At 32.4% G+C, this 15,322-nt stretch overlaps 2 protein-coding genes across 2 annotated transcripts in view; one reads left to right on the top strand and one right to left on the bottom strand.

Annotated features, from left to right (window-relative positions):
• Positions 1 to 4,272: 4,272 nt before the first annotated feature.
• Positions 4,273 to 15,322, top strand: part of LOC139426428 (thyrostimulin alpha-2 subunit) — a 75,557-nt gene continuing 64,507 nt past the window's right edge. The window contains exon 1 of the mRNA XM_071185292.2: positions 4,273 to 4,395. The gene's annotated coding sequence lies outside the window, so the exon portion shown is untranslated. The remainder of the gene's footprint in view (positions 4,396 to 15,322) is intronic.
• On the bottom strand, positions 11,788 to 13,020 carry LOC122268864 (zinc finger MYM-type protein 1). The gene has a single exon (XM_071185845.2). The coding sequence runs from the start codon at positions 13,018 to 13,020 to the stop codon at positions 11,788 to 11,790; it is 1,233 nt and encodes a 410-aa protein (XP_071041946.2).

Genomic DNA, 15,322 nt, shown 5'->3' with positions numbered 1-15,322 from the left:
AATAAAGTTTTTATTATTAGTTGCCAAATACAATTCTTAAAAAAATATTAAATTGTTTTTTTTTTTTTTTTAAAATATTTTCTACGTTTTCTCAGTATAATAGAAATAGCTTAAAAATTCATATCTTGAACAGTTTTCAACGAATTGTTTTTTTTAAATTCAAAATCAAAATTTTTGATATTAATCTTAAATTTCTCTAAAAAATTTTTTTAATTCCAATGAATATTTATGAATGAAGTTATATTTAAAAAGAGAAAAAAAAACATAAGACGGAAAAATTAACTTGATTGTATGATTGATTGTGTATTTTGTTTCTGGCTTATATTATTTGGCCCCAATTCTAATTATTATGCAGCGCGACTACCAAAAATTACTTTAATCGAATAAAAAATATTGATTTGTTTAAAAAAAATCATTTTGACATAATTTTGAGGATCGAGTTGAATACACATTTTTCTTTCCAGTGGAAAAAATAATTGGCAATCGAAATGGGCTGCAGGTGGCGTTGAGCAGAACTTTTTTCCTATGGCAACACTTCACATCCTTTCCCCATTAGCGTGTGGAAAGTCATAGAGGAAGGAAGTACGTTAGTTTCTCTCTTGATTTTCATATAGATTGAAATCCTTTAACTTGAAAAACTATATGGAACTCAAAACTACATTAAACATAGTTCTAAAGAAAAGTATTATGGAAATTTTAAAAAATATTCTTATTAAATAAAAAGGAAAAATATTAAGAAAAGGGAAAATATCGTAGTACATTCCTATACAACTGAAAAGAGGAGGAGAGGGAAGGGAGAAGGGCTAAAAGCATGAAACCGGTCTCTCCCCAGATGGCGTATTCGAGTGTTGCGATCGCGAATTCGCCGAAACACAATTTTATTCGTCAAATTTACGATATTATCCTAAGTTTCTCGAAAAATTTTCTTTAATTCCATTGAACATTTAAGAATGAAGTTATAGCAAAAAGGAGAAAAAAAACGCAAGACGAAAAAATTAACTTGATTGTACGATTGATTGTATGATTGATTTTGTGATTGATTGTATTATATGATTGATTACATTATTGTTTGATTGATTGAATGATTAATTGAAATTATGAATGGATGGATTTGTTGATTGCGTGATTAATTGATTTTATGATTGATTGTGATATTGATTGCATGATTGATTAATGAATGATTGCTTGCTTGAAGGATTGATTGTATGATTGATGAAAGGATAGATTGATTTTATGTTTGTATGATTGATTGCATGGTTGCATAGTTGATTGTATCATTAATTGTATGATTGATTACTCATACATATCATATTTCAAATTTAGCAATTAAATTTAAAGCTTTCAGACCATTGAGAGGCCCATAAATAAATTACGATAGAAAACAGCTATTTTTGAGCACCCTATTCCAGAAAATCAAACAATAAGCTTCTAACTTGTATCGATTGCTTTAGTTATTATTTTAATAACTCCATAAAGTTTCGTAAGCCAAGAGTAAATATTTATGAAAAAATGGACATTTTTTATAAAATATTCATTTTTTCGTTATAACTTTATAAATATTCATTGGAATTAAACAAAATTCCATTGAATTTATAAGTTATTTTATAGGATTGATTGATTGTATGATTGATTGATTATTTGGTTGTATGATTGATTAATTGTATGAGTGATTGTTCGATTAGTTGATTCATTTTATAAATGAATGGGTATATGGATGGATTGATTGCATAATTAAATTATTGATTGTGTGTTTGATTGATTGTATGGTTGATTGTATGATTGATTAATTGTATGAATAAATGGATGGATGTAATGATTGTATGATTGATCACTCAGAGATATCATATTTCATGTATGAACGGAGGGAAGGATGGATAGATGGATTGATTGTATCATTGTGTGATTGATTTTATGATTGACTGTATGATTGATTGAATGATTTTATGATTGATTAATTGTATGAATGATTGATCGTATGATTAATTGTATGAATGATTTCATGATTGATTAATTGTATGAATGATTGATCGTATGATTAATTGCATGAATGATTGTATGATTGTGTGATTGATTATATGATTGAATGAATGGACGGATGGATGATTGTATGTAAGTATGGATGGATTGATTGCATGATTGTATAATTGATTGATTGTATGATAATTATTCTTAATGGTTAGAGGGGGTGATTTCTAATATACTAAATAAACATACCTTTTTCTCAACGACTTCGGATTTCTGACTCCAAAAATATAGGGGTGTCTGTCATCTGGGAAAAATGGTCAGGAGAGCAGTACGAAGTCTGGAACATTAAATGTTAATTTCACTTTTTGCGTATTTTGCCATATTTCGGGAACTTTTTAAGCGAATTGAAAAATGTGCACACACTTATAAAATTTGTTTATTCAAAGATAATTCTATGAAAAATTAATTTTAGTATATAATAATGATTTTTTATTATTCCATTTAATAAAGTCAAAATTTTTTTTAATTATAAAGCACATCATTTTTTACGTCATTTTGAAGTATGTAATTTTACATGGCAATATACAAAATTTGAGCAAAATCGGTTGAATAGTTTCTGACAAATAGAATTTTAAAGAAGTATATTCAAAATTTGATTTGATTTGAACTATTCAACCATTTCGCTTAAATTTTATATTTTGTCACGCAAAATTACATACTTTAAAATGATGTAAAAAATTTTAGATCTTGTAATTCGAAATTTTTCGACTGTTATTAAATAACATAATAAAAAAATAAATGCTAAAATTTATTTATTTTTTGCCAAGAATTATCTTTGGCTAAAGGAATTTGACTAGTATGTGCAAAAAGTTTTCAATTCATTAAAAAAGTTCTCGAGATATGGCGAAATACGTTAAGGGGTCTAAACTTTAGACTACTCTCCTGACCAAGTTACGGGGACCATATTTAGCAGATTGGGTCTGCTAGATATTTTTGGGGTCTGAAATCCGAACTCCTGAAAAAAAAGGGTAAGTTTATTCAGACTTTAAGAAAAAAAAAAAAAAAAAACGAAAGTACGATTTTATGTCTGATTTCGTAACTTCTAATATCGTCTGCACTAATTAATAAGTATATTGAGGTCCCTTAGAACCATTAAGAATGAGTCTTAGAACGTGAAGATCTGATCGTTAGATCAAAAGTAATTTAGTGTTGTTCGTCTTTTTTTCCGGCGCATCGTACGTCAGGGTGATAATTACGATAGAGCAATTTAATAAATTAAAAAAAATGAATTCACTTCTTACTTTGTTAGACGTTTTTGGCATTTTTTAGCGTTGAATGAACTGCAAATAATTCTATGCATAATTCTAAAAACTTTTTTTTTAAAATTTAGTGGTAGTCAAATGAATTTTGTTTCGGTAAAGAATATTATATGTATACTGGCTATCTTTTATTTTCTTCTAGGATGATTTTTCGAACTGGTAGTAATGTTACAACCGAATGTCATGCAGGAATATTTTGTATTTTTTTACAGTTTAACTTAAAATAGTTTATAATTACATATTTAATTTCTTTGAAGTGGTAGTCAAAATTATTTTAAATAATATTTTTAAAGTCAATAATTAAGCAGAGAAGCTTTGCGACAGTTTTAAATGTAAAAAAAATTCTTCCTGCTATATTTATGTAAGTAGAGGTCCCTGGCCACAGTCGAATAAAAAAAATAATAAAAGTACAGTTATGCCATTATTAATGATTTTTTGACTGCAACTATTATGCCAACTTCGACACGTTATATTTTATATATTTTACATAAGGCTTATAACATGTTAATATTTTGTGAGGATTGTAGAATATGCAAGTCAGAAATAATTTTTTTTTTTTTACTTAAATTACTAATACAAATCTAATTTAAATAATTAATTGCATGAAATTTTTCTCCCTCTTGTACATACTGCTAATTTTGAGTATTAACAACAGTAACAATCCCTTCACGATTTGAAAATATTTCTAGCAAATTTAAATTCAGTTCATAAAATTTTGAATTTATGGGAGAAAATAGTAATTATATGAAATAAATAAGCGAATAATTTCGTTTCGGTTAGGTATAAACTACAATTGTAACACAATATTTTTATTTTAAAACAGACGCAATGAGCTTTCTGATTACATAACATCATTGAATAAACAATTTTGCTTCCTATCCATATTCCACTGCCTGCAATTTTAGTGAATTCTTAACAAGAATGCTGCTGCCCTCTATTAGTGAATAAAGAAACCACAACCACCTGTTATTAATGAGTCTTTTTTGGCGCCTGTTGCTCGCTCGGTCAGTGAAATACAGAAGTGGTGCTCAACCAGTGCGCGCCGAGTTTGGAGCAGGTTTAAATTTTGGTTTCAGCAGATATTAAAGACGGGTAGAATTTTCCATTACAGGTAGGATATTTATAAAATTTTAATAAATCATATGGATTTTTTTTTTGAAAAAGCATAACTTTATTTATAATTATAATATTTGTTTAACGCAATTATTAAAAGTTGTTAAAATATACGTTTGAAATTCATAGAATAGTTGAATTATTTGAAAACTGTTATGCTGTTTTTAATAATTACTATAATAATTTATGTTTGCTTAAAAAAATTCTATATTTATATTGTTTATATACAGAAAACCAGAAATTATATGTTTATTATTATAATTTCCTTTTATTGTTTATACAAGGAAAAACATAACTCCTATATAGTAATTATAAGTATTATTATAAGCATTATTGTTATTAATTAAATATTTTTTCATTTTTTGGGATAAGTGTAATAATTTTCTTTTCTTTTACAGTTGACGTTGGTTTCTCTGTTCATAAATTATTGCATATTTTATTTTTTACTTTATAATATTTACCTTAAATCAGCTTTAATATGAAAACTTTTATTTAAATTTTTACATTTTCTTCAGATTTTGAAGATTTTTTCTCTGAAGATAAAGTTAATTTTTGGCAGAAAATGTTGGTTAAAGCTGCTAATTAAAAGATTTAATGATTAAGATCTTAAATTTATGAAGGATTTCTTTGAAATTAGGCGTTAAATTAATTTGCGTTTCCTTTAATTATATAATTTTGTATTCCTAAAACAGTGTATATTTACAATATGAAAATTATAATGCCTTGTAAATAAAATATCAACTTTTAATTAACCACTCTTTTACAAGTTAATAATCCAGCGGAATGTGATTATTGAAGATGTTGCAATTTTTTAATGTTAAATTTATGAAGGATTTTTTTGAAACTGGACGTTATTCCTAAGTTTATAAATTAATTAAATAATTTGAATTTCTTTTCATTACATAGTTAGTCATCCTAAAACAGTGTCTATTTACAATATGAAAATTATAATGCATTGCTAATAAAATATTAATTTTTAATCAACCAGTTTTTAAAATATTAACAGTTTCTTTAGGTTTTGTATAATAATTTTTCACGTATATTAAATTAATAATTCGGCGAAAAGTGATTATTGAAGATGTTGAAATTTTTTAATGCTAAATTTATGAAGGGTTGCTTTGAAATTGGACGTTAATTCCTAAGTTTATAAATCAATTTTCATTTTCTTTTATTATATAGTTAGTAATCCTAAAACAGTGTTTATTTATAATATGAAATATTAAATGCCTTGAAAGTATAATATAAATTTTCATTTAATCAGTTTCGTTACAAGTTTAATAATTTTAGTTTTTGTGTAATAATTTTTCACGTATATTAAATTACTAATTCGACTGAACGTGATAATTAAAAACGTTAAAATTTTTTAGTGTTAAATTTATGAAGGATTCTTTTGAAATTTGGAGTTTATTCCTCAATTTATAAATTAATTTGCCTTTATAGCGTTATTTATAGGCCAAAAAACAACTTCCATTTCTAATATGAAAAGCTTGATACTTTACAAATTTTATTAAATTCATTAATTTATTTTAATTTTGTTCAAAATATTAAAAAAAAATTTTTCTTATAAATTCAATCACTTATTCGGCGGCTAGTGATTATTGAAGTTGATAAAATTTTTTTAAAGATAGTTAGTAAAAAAAATATATTTATTACGGATTTTTATGAAATAATTTCTCAGTCTTAAATTATTTAATATATTTATTTATTTAATAATGATAAGTTTGAAACAGGTTCTATATCAAATATGAAAAAAATGACTAGATTAATATAAATTTAACGTTATTTTTCAAGTTTAATAGTTTATTTAGACTATAATTTGTACTTTTCATATAGGAAAGAGACAATGATAGTTTTATGAAAACGATTTTAATAAATTTGCCATAAAAACATAAGTTCTTATGGCAATATAGAATGGCAATTTTAATGGCAAAATACAGTGGCAGTTTTTACGACAAATTAGCCATAAAATCTTATGCCTTCTTTTTTATGACTTCTTATAAGTTACTTATATGGCTGAGTCATTACAGCTATGACACTTTCATTTGGGAAACACATATCATATCTAACATAACATATCTAGTATTTTTTTCTATTAAAATTTCTTTTAAATGATACTCACTCTAATTTGGATATATAGATTTTTTTAAAGTTTTTTTCTTAAAAAATATAACTTCTTTGTCCTCACCACTCCCAAGGGGCTAGTTTGGACAATGTGTCCCAGTTTATCATAGGGCTACAATTAAATAAACAATTGCTGTTAATAAAAAACAAGTTAAATTAAAGTGGAACCAATTTTAGTCTAAAAATATTGTCCTGATTACTTATTCTCTACAAGATTTATTTTAATTAATGACAAAGCTTAAAAGTACCTAAAATAATGCAATAAAATAAAATAAAATACATTACAAATAAAAGAATTCACTACACATAAATGTTATTTTTTAAAAAGATGAAATATGATATATGATATGATATGAATATATGATACCACTATAATAGCTTCAGGGGATTGCTGGATAAAATATATTTATAGTCAAATTAAAATATGGAGTAATGCGTATGGAGTATTTTTCAGGAATCTAGTGATCGTCACATTGGGAGTTACAAGCTTAGTTTAACCCTTTTAGGGCATGCCGCTTCAATGAAAAAATTGAGTCAAGGAAAGTCTGAACGAATTGTAATCAATAAATACATATCCGCAGGGCTGCCAACTCCGTGCGCTTTATGGTAAGATTTTTCTGGTGGTAGCTAGTTTATGTTTTAACCAGAGATGCCAACTAATCCCGATATGCCAAAAAAAAAGAAAAAAAGAAAAAGAAGAATTAAGAATAAAAAAAAAGTAAAAAGATCTACAAACAAAAATTTACAGATTTCCGGTTATGTCCATTTACAGATTTCCTCCTTCACTGTTAACAAAAGAGCGCGTCACATAAGCATTTGAATTATTTAGAAGTAGTAGGGAATAAAAACCCTATTTATCGAATTTGCTTAACTAAGAATTTTTCATTGAAGGAGTACCACTCAAAAATATTTATCCGCTATCTAGAGCAAGTTTGAATCTCTGTAAATGCTATCAAGTTTCACCTTATTCATAACATAATTCTTTATATGTGTTTGAGTTATCGAATTATGGTAGAGATCAGGAATGTTTTGTATTACCTTCTTAAAAACATGTAATATATTTCAAGATAAAAGTTTATATACCAGCATAATAAAATAATTTTGAGAGACTGCTGGACGTTTTGTAAGTAGTATTATAAATATACACCGAAGAGCCATTACATTATGATCACCATGCTAATAACATGTAAGACCACCTTTAGCCCTCAAAACTGCTAGCACCCTCCGTGGCATTGATTCCACAAGGTGCTGATAGGTAGTCTGAGGTATCTAGTACCAAGCGCTCACCAACTGGTCTTGCAATTCCCTCACATTGCCAGGGGGTAGCGTGGCAGCGCGAATTTGGTTTTCCAAGTAGGGCCACAAATGCTCTATTGGATTAAGGTCAGGTGAATTTGGGGGCCAAGACATGACTTGAAAGTCACTGGAATGTTCCTCGTCGATTCGACCCTTATGACATGGTGCATTATCCTGTTGGTAAACACCATCCCCCGCAGGATAAACTGTTGCCATGAATGGGTGAACCTGGTCTGCAACTATGTTCAAGTAGCTTACAGACGTCCGGGATTGTTCTATGAGGATCATGGCTCCTAATGTGCCCCATGGAAACATTGTTCCTGGGCGAGAAACCATGAAAACCTAGGTGAGCTCAATGTTATAGATGGAGGGTGGTCATAATGTAATGGCTGTTCGGTATATATATATATATATATATATATATATATATATATATATATATATATGCTACTGTGAATGACCGAAATCAAGAGAATGTCGACTTTCACCGGTGAATGTCAACAATCACATAGTCGCTTTGCCAAATGTCCGAAATATTTGTTATATCAGATTTGATATAAATTTATTAGTTGAATTAATATCTGCTGAAGATACACTGACTGAGTAAAACTCATGGGATAGCAGGGCTCTGATTTGTGGATGGACAGCACGTGTGACCAACGCCACCTGGTGGCCTCCGCGACTGTCTCAGTTGTGTGCTAGACATTGCTTGAAGTGGCTGTGTGAGTGATCAGGTAAAATGCAGCATCGTCGTGAGTTGACGGCATTCGAACGCGGCATGGTTGTGGGTGCCCGACGCATGGGACATTCCATTTCGGAAGTGGTTCAGGAATTCAGCTTTCCAAGGTCAACCGTGTCGAGAGTTTACCGAGAATGGGTGAATGAGGGTGTCACAGTCCACAACAGACACCATACCGGGCGTCCACAGCCCCTAAATGACCGAGACAGGCGAAACCTGAAACGAGTGGTAACTCGAGATAGGAGAACAAATGTGCAACAAATCACGGCTGAATTCAACACTGGCCGTGATAGAGACGCGTCCCAGTGGACAATCCGTGGGAACATGCGTGTTCTCGGGTATGAGAGCCGTCGCCCCACACGTGTGCCACTGCTAACCCAGCGTCATCGGAGAATTCGGCGTGCATTTGCCACCAATCACCACGGATGGACACTGCAACAGTGGCGTAACGTGATCCGGTCTGACGAATCACGTTATCAATTGTTCCATGATGATGGGAGGTACCGTGTATGGCGCACACCGCACGAAGCGATGGATCCAGCATGCCAAGTGGGCACAGTCCAGGCCGGTGGCCTATCAGTCATGGTGTGGGTGCATTTTCGTGGAATGGAATGGGTGTATAAAGACGACAACACAGCCCCACATCGCGCCAATATCGTTCGTGCCTGGTTCGACGAGCATGCAGGTGAGATCCAACGACTGAATTGGCTATCTCGAAGTCCTGATATGAACCCCATTGAACATATCTGGGATGCCCTCGACGTCAGGCTCAGGGCATTGAATCCTCAACCCACGAACAGGCCACAATTGGCTGCCGCTCTGCAGGATGTGTGGTGCCAACTACCTCTGAACGTGTTTCAGAGCCTTGCAGACTCACTTCCTCGCCGTATCGCTGCACTCCGCAGGGCCAGAGGGGGCCCGACTAGGTATTAGGTGGGTATCCTATGAGTTTTGCTCAGTCAGTTGTAGATTAGGAGAAACATCAGTCTTTGGAGTGAATGCATACTGGGCAGTGGCACTTAACCTTAAAATCACATTGATGTAGGGCATACCGGGCAAATTTATACCGGGCAGTGGTATTCTTACCTAGACCTAGTATATATTTCGGACATTTACCAAAGCGACTTAGCTGTTGTCGATATTCACCGAGGGAAGTGAACAACCTGCAATATTTTTTGAAACTTAAGTGAAAATTAACGCAGGTCTAATTAAGCGCTACTGCCCGGTAAACAATTGCCCCGTGCCTACATCAGGCTTTTTTTAAGGTTCAATACCATTGCCCGGTATGCCCTACATCAATGTTTTTTGTAAGACCAAGTGCCACTGCCCAGTATACATTTAACCGGTTTTCCGAATACTGATGTTTCTCCTAATCTATCCTCAACAGATATTGAAATATCGAAGAAATATAATAATATCAACGAATAAATTAATATCGAATCTGACTATCACCAACGCGACTATGTGATTGTTGACATTCACCAGTGAAAGTCGGTTAATCACGGTAACAACTGTACTATGTAATGACTATAGATCCAAATATAAATATTTATATTACTACAGAAGTCCGATAATCCGGCACGTTCGGGACCGGCTCGGTGCCGGACTACCGAAAATTCTGGTCTATCGGGCAGTAATTATAAGAACAATTAGGTTAATATTTAAACTACAAATACAGTATGCAAATGCATACAACAAAGTTTATTTTAAATTTCATATAATATATGTATACGTACTGTAAAACATATTTCACTTAGATTTAAAAAAGTCACGAATGTCTTTTTGTTTTCTTGACTTTTGGCGTTTAGTATAAAATTTATTTTTAATGATATGGAAATCAATAATTTCTGAATTACTAGCCTCAGCAAAAGAGATAAACTTATTTAGTGATTCTGCAGCTTATGGCCAGCTGATTTTTCCCTTTTCTTCCGTTTCTGCATCTGAGACACTTTCTTCAAGATTTTGAGTAGGCTGAGGGTTAACTACAATGTTGATAATGTCCTCACGATTTTCTCAAACTCGTCTTTGCATTTTTCTGCAGAGTTTTGGTTTGCTGAAAGTGTTTTTCCAGTTACATCAAGTCTCCGAATTCCATGCCGAAACTTAAAGTTTCTGAGCCAACCATCGGAATAATTACATTCACTTTCAGCAACTCCTAAATCTTAGCCGAATTTCTTTGCCTTTTCAACAATCATTGGCCCTGTTACTGGCTTTCCTTCAGAACGTACTACACTAAACCATTTGAACAATACACTATCTAGCTGCTCCAGTTTTTTTTTTAATATTTGTCTAAAAGCCAATTTTTCAGTTGTTACCGATTGAGAAGCAAACTTCATTAGTTCATCTTTTTGTTTTTTAATGTCATAAATAGTTGATGAGCCAATGTTAAACTCATTCATTAAAACATTTCTATTCTCGCCTTTTTCTAGCCGTTTGATGATTTCTAGTTTCTGATTGAGAGTCAGTCAGTGGCGTACCTAGAACTTTTGCTGCCCGGGGCGATCTCCAGTTTGCCGCCCTTTCTATTATAAGTCAATCAAATAGTGGTTTTTATAAATTAATACACATAAATAAATTATTAAGTTGTTTAATCAATATTAATTAATACACATAGTAAATTTTTTTAGACATATTTGTATGCACTCGTAAACATATTTATATAATATCTACTCTTCTAGCTTTCATACTAGAAAAATCGTGTATAGTGCTCTCAAAATTTATAACTAACTAACTCAGTGGCGCGTCAGCCCATTAAGAGGGCCAAGGCCGACTGTGCCCATCTCAGTTTTCTTGACCTTGGGCTCTGGGGTGCAGGAGCATATGTTCCGGTCAGGTGGTCAGCCGAACGCGGAGCCCCCAGTGTTAGTTCCCAAGCATGCTTGGTACTCATTTTATCGACCCACTGAAGGGATGAAAGGCTGAGTCGGCCTTGCCCGGCCCAAGGATCGAACCAAGGACCTGTGGCACGGCAGCTCGAAGCGCTACCACTCAGCCACCGGGCGTCTCTCAAAATTTATATTATTTGTAATTTCTTGTTCTATTGGCAATATTGCAAGACTTTGTAGTCTTAATTGACTCATTGTAGAACGAAGATAATTTTTTATCAACTTCAATTTTGAGAAGCTTCTTTCGCAACTAGCGACACTGATTGAAATTGTTAAAAAAATTCTTAACAAAATTACAATGTTGGGAACAGAATTTTCCAACCTATACTGCTGAATAAATTTTAGCAGATCAAGAGGGCCCTTCTCCCCGTCTTTCCAAGGTTTTGCCTCTTCTTTTAGTAACCTGGTAATCTTTTAGTAATCTCTTAGTAACAGCCATAAAAACCTGGATCCTTCTTCTTTCAATATGGAACTGTTCTTTGTCAATGTCAATCAAGTCATTTATTTGACATTCAAATTGTTCATTTAGTAGGTTACACGGTATTATACACGAATATTTTCTTACAAGGCTATGCAACTGATCGTAGCGTTCTTTTATTTCCTTTATAATTCTGTCCATAGATGAAAACATTTCTCTTCGTACTTCTTCTTCTAAGGATAGCCCCACGTCTCGCGAATTTTCGCCACTCATATTTTTTCTCCTTCTAACTCGACGCTCAGTCGATATCTCCAACTCTTCACAAATTATTTTGGCTGCTATAACAGCGTTTTGTACTAGCGTATCTCTTTGTTCCATGAAATGTGTTTGCAAAGAATTTAGTTTTATATGGCATTGGTGGACATTTAACCCTTTTATTTGCAGGTATTTTTGAGCGTCATTAATTTCCAAAAGGACGGGTTCCCATAAATGAAGGTAACATAGAAAAGAAAAAGATTGCATAGAATTGAGTAATACTCCAGCATCTGATCTCGTTTTACTATTTTCTTCTTCAGATGTCAATTTTTCCAAAGCGCTTAAAATGTAAAAAAAATGTTTTTTTACTATAGTTACCGCGGCAGCTCTAGCGCTCCAGCGAGTTTCTACACTGCGTTTAACTCCTTGACCAGTGACAGAAAGTAAAACATTCCATCTATGAGTGGAAGAAGAAAACAACGAAAACAACTGTTCGATAGTTCCAAAAAATGTGATGGAATTGATAGCTGTAGAAGCTGCGTGTAAACATGCCAGGTTTAAAGAATGATTTGTACATGCTACAAATTCTGCATTTGGATTTATTTCTTTAATACGAGTTTGAACACCGCTGTGCTTTCCTGCCATGACGGCAGCATTATCGTAAGCCTGTCCTCTGCAATTTTTTATATCTAAACCGTCATTTTCTAATTTCGTTAAAATCATATCTGTGATTTCACCAGCAGTTTTTCCTTTAGTTTCTACAAAGTCAATAAACGATTCTACAACTTTAACTTCGCTACCATCAATAACTACATATCTAATAGTTTGACTGGCTTGGTCTTCGTGTGAAATGTCAGGAGTGCTGTCAAATATAATACAAAAGTATTTAGCCTGCTTTATTTGATCCATAATTGTTTTTCTGACTGCGCCCCCCAATAGCTCTATGAATTCGTTCTGGATCTTCGGCGACAAATAAGAGATACTATATTTATTACCCATCTTAAATTTTACTACGTGTTCTCGTAATACTGGGTCGTACTTAGCCAATAAGTCAACAAGCTCAAGAAAATTTCCTCTATTTTCCATTGAATCGATGTTTTCCTGATGAACACTTTCACGATGTCCTCGAAACGCCAAATTTTGTTTTGCTAAGAATCTAATTATATCAAGTATTCTTGTTAGAATTTCCTTCCATTTTTTTTTATTTCTTTATCAATATTCTGTTGTTGTAGTTTGTCAATAGTTGCGCCACGTCCAAGTCTTATTTCTAATTCCTTCCATTTGGAATATGATCGAATGTGCAGTGGACTCACCTCATGTTGACTAATTTTGGGATTAAGTTTCCACCATTTGTTAAAACCATTTTCCGTATTAAAACCTGCTTGACAAAGATTATCAAACTGTTTGCAGCAGAAACAATAAATACTTTTCTTCGATGGTGAATATACCATCCACGATCTTAAGAGCTTTTCGCCATTAGGCAAAATTTGAAAAAACCAGTCCTGACTCAGTTTTCTTGTTTCACCTTTGGCTTTGATTGTATTATTAGGACGTTTTACTCCTTCGCTGAAGTCGGCTTTCAAATTTTGAATTGCAAAGGGACCTTGACGTACCAGAAATACTCTTGTATTGTCGTCAATTTTGTTAGGCCATAATCCAATCTTTCATAGAAATAGACGGAATAATTTGTGCAGCAGATTCTTCATCAGAACTTGATGAACTTTCTACTTCTTCGCCAGTGTGTGAAGCAGGTCTTTCCTCTTGAACAACATTGGAAAATGTTTTTTCGCCTTCGAGGGCTGCTTCTTCGCCCGTATTTGAGGCAACAATACTAAAAGAACTAGAAGTTGACTTATGGGAGATATATTTGAGTAATGCTCCAGTATTTTTAGTCTGTATTTCCTCCCTTCTCTTCCTTTTCTTTCTAAATGACGCACCACTTTCTTTTACTCGTTTCATCCTAGGGATATATAATAAAAATATAACTTGTCGAAATAAATAGTATATTATGTATAGAAAACGGCAAAGTCATTTTACTACTCTGAATAGCATTTAGAATAACATCTATATCTATAATACGTAATATTATATACTTACCTATAATAAACTCTCCAAATGCACTGGCACCCTAATAATTTGTTTCACTCTTCACTGTTGAAAGATTGAATCGCGAATGAACAAAATGGTTTATAAGCAATTTATCATTCCAAATACAATTCTTCAAAACGGACTGACTATATTTATCTATTTGCGATTCCTGAAATGGTAACTTCGTCAGTATTTTTGTTTTGTCTCGTTTAGATTTTGTTGTTTGAAAAAGATAGTTCTTATGCCGGCGCCCTAATGCTTTGCAAACCTAGCAGACCGGCGGTCTGCTAGGTCTTCCGCCTTCCCGCCTAGACCGCCTTCCGCCGGCCCTGCTTTTCAAAAGAAAAATCGATGATTTAAAAAAATATTGATATATCACTTCAAAGTAATCATATAAACTTTTCAAAAGAAATGACATTTATAAACTGATATCAAAAAATTTTAGTTAGGAAAAATTGCCGAACAAAATCGCAAAGATCCTTTTACGAATTCAACGAATTTTAATGAATACAATAAAATAAAATTATTATCTTGTTCTTGAATTAGAATTCAAAATTTACACTAAAATGCATTTATATACACCGAGGAATAATATTCGAAATCATATAGTTAATCATAATTTATATAAACCAAATATAATAATCATAATAATCATTTATTATTCAAGAAAGAAAATAAATATGAAATGAATAAGTTGCTTTTTACAACTATAAGTAAATATAAAAAATGCCGCCCCAAGGTAAGTGCCGCCCGGTGCGGACCGCACCCACCGCCCCCCCCCTAGGTACGCCACTGGAGTCAGTGTTACGTGTTTTCGTTTCTCTCCTTTTGAACTCGAAGGCTTAAGTTTTGAAAACACGGTCACTGTACAGTTAGAACGAAAATCACTTTTTTTATAAGCAGTTTCAAAAGTTGCGTTTACTGCGATGTGAAAGGACACAAAACAACAACGCACAAAAAAATGGCGAAGACGCTTCGTGATTGATTAACGGAGCTGCACTGCATCTGTTGTTTCCGAACAATACCGAGCGTTTCCGGATAATCCCGAACTACCCCGAAAACTTCCGAATAGCTCTCGAGCGTTTTTATTTGCTTTAAAGACACACTTTTGGAGAAAACCAAA

This window comes from Parasteatoda tepidariorum, chromosome 5 (genome assembly GCF_982258835.1).
Source record: "Parasteatoda tepidariorum strain Cologne lab strain chromosome 5, Ptep-v5.0, whole genome shotgun sequence".
Classification (NCBI taxonomy): domain Eukaryota; kingdom Metazoa; phylum Arthropoda; class Arachnida; order Araneae; family Theridiidae; genus Parasteatoda; species Parasteatoda tepidariorum.
Note: the sequence above shows the minus strand (reverse complement) of the source record. Positions and strands in the feature narration are given on the sequence as shown.

Excerpts from the sequence above, each read along its gene's own strand:
- LOC122268864 (XM_071185845.2), bottom strand. The coding sequence starts at position 13,020 with ATGGATCAAATAAAGCAGGCTAAATACTTTTGTATTATATTTGACAGC.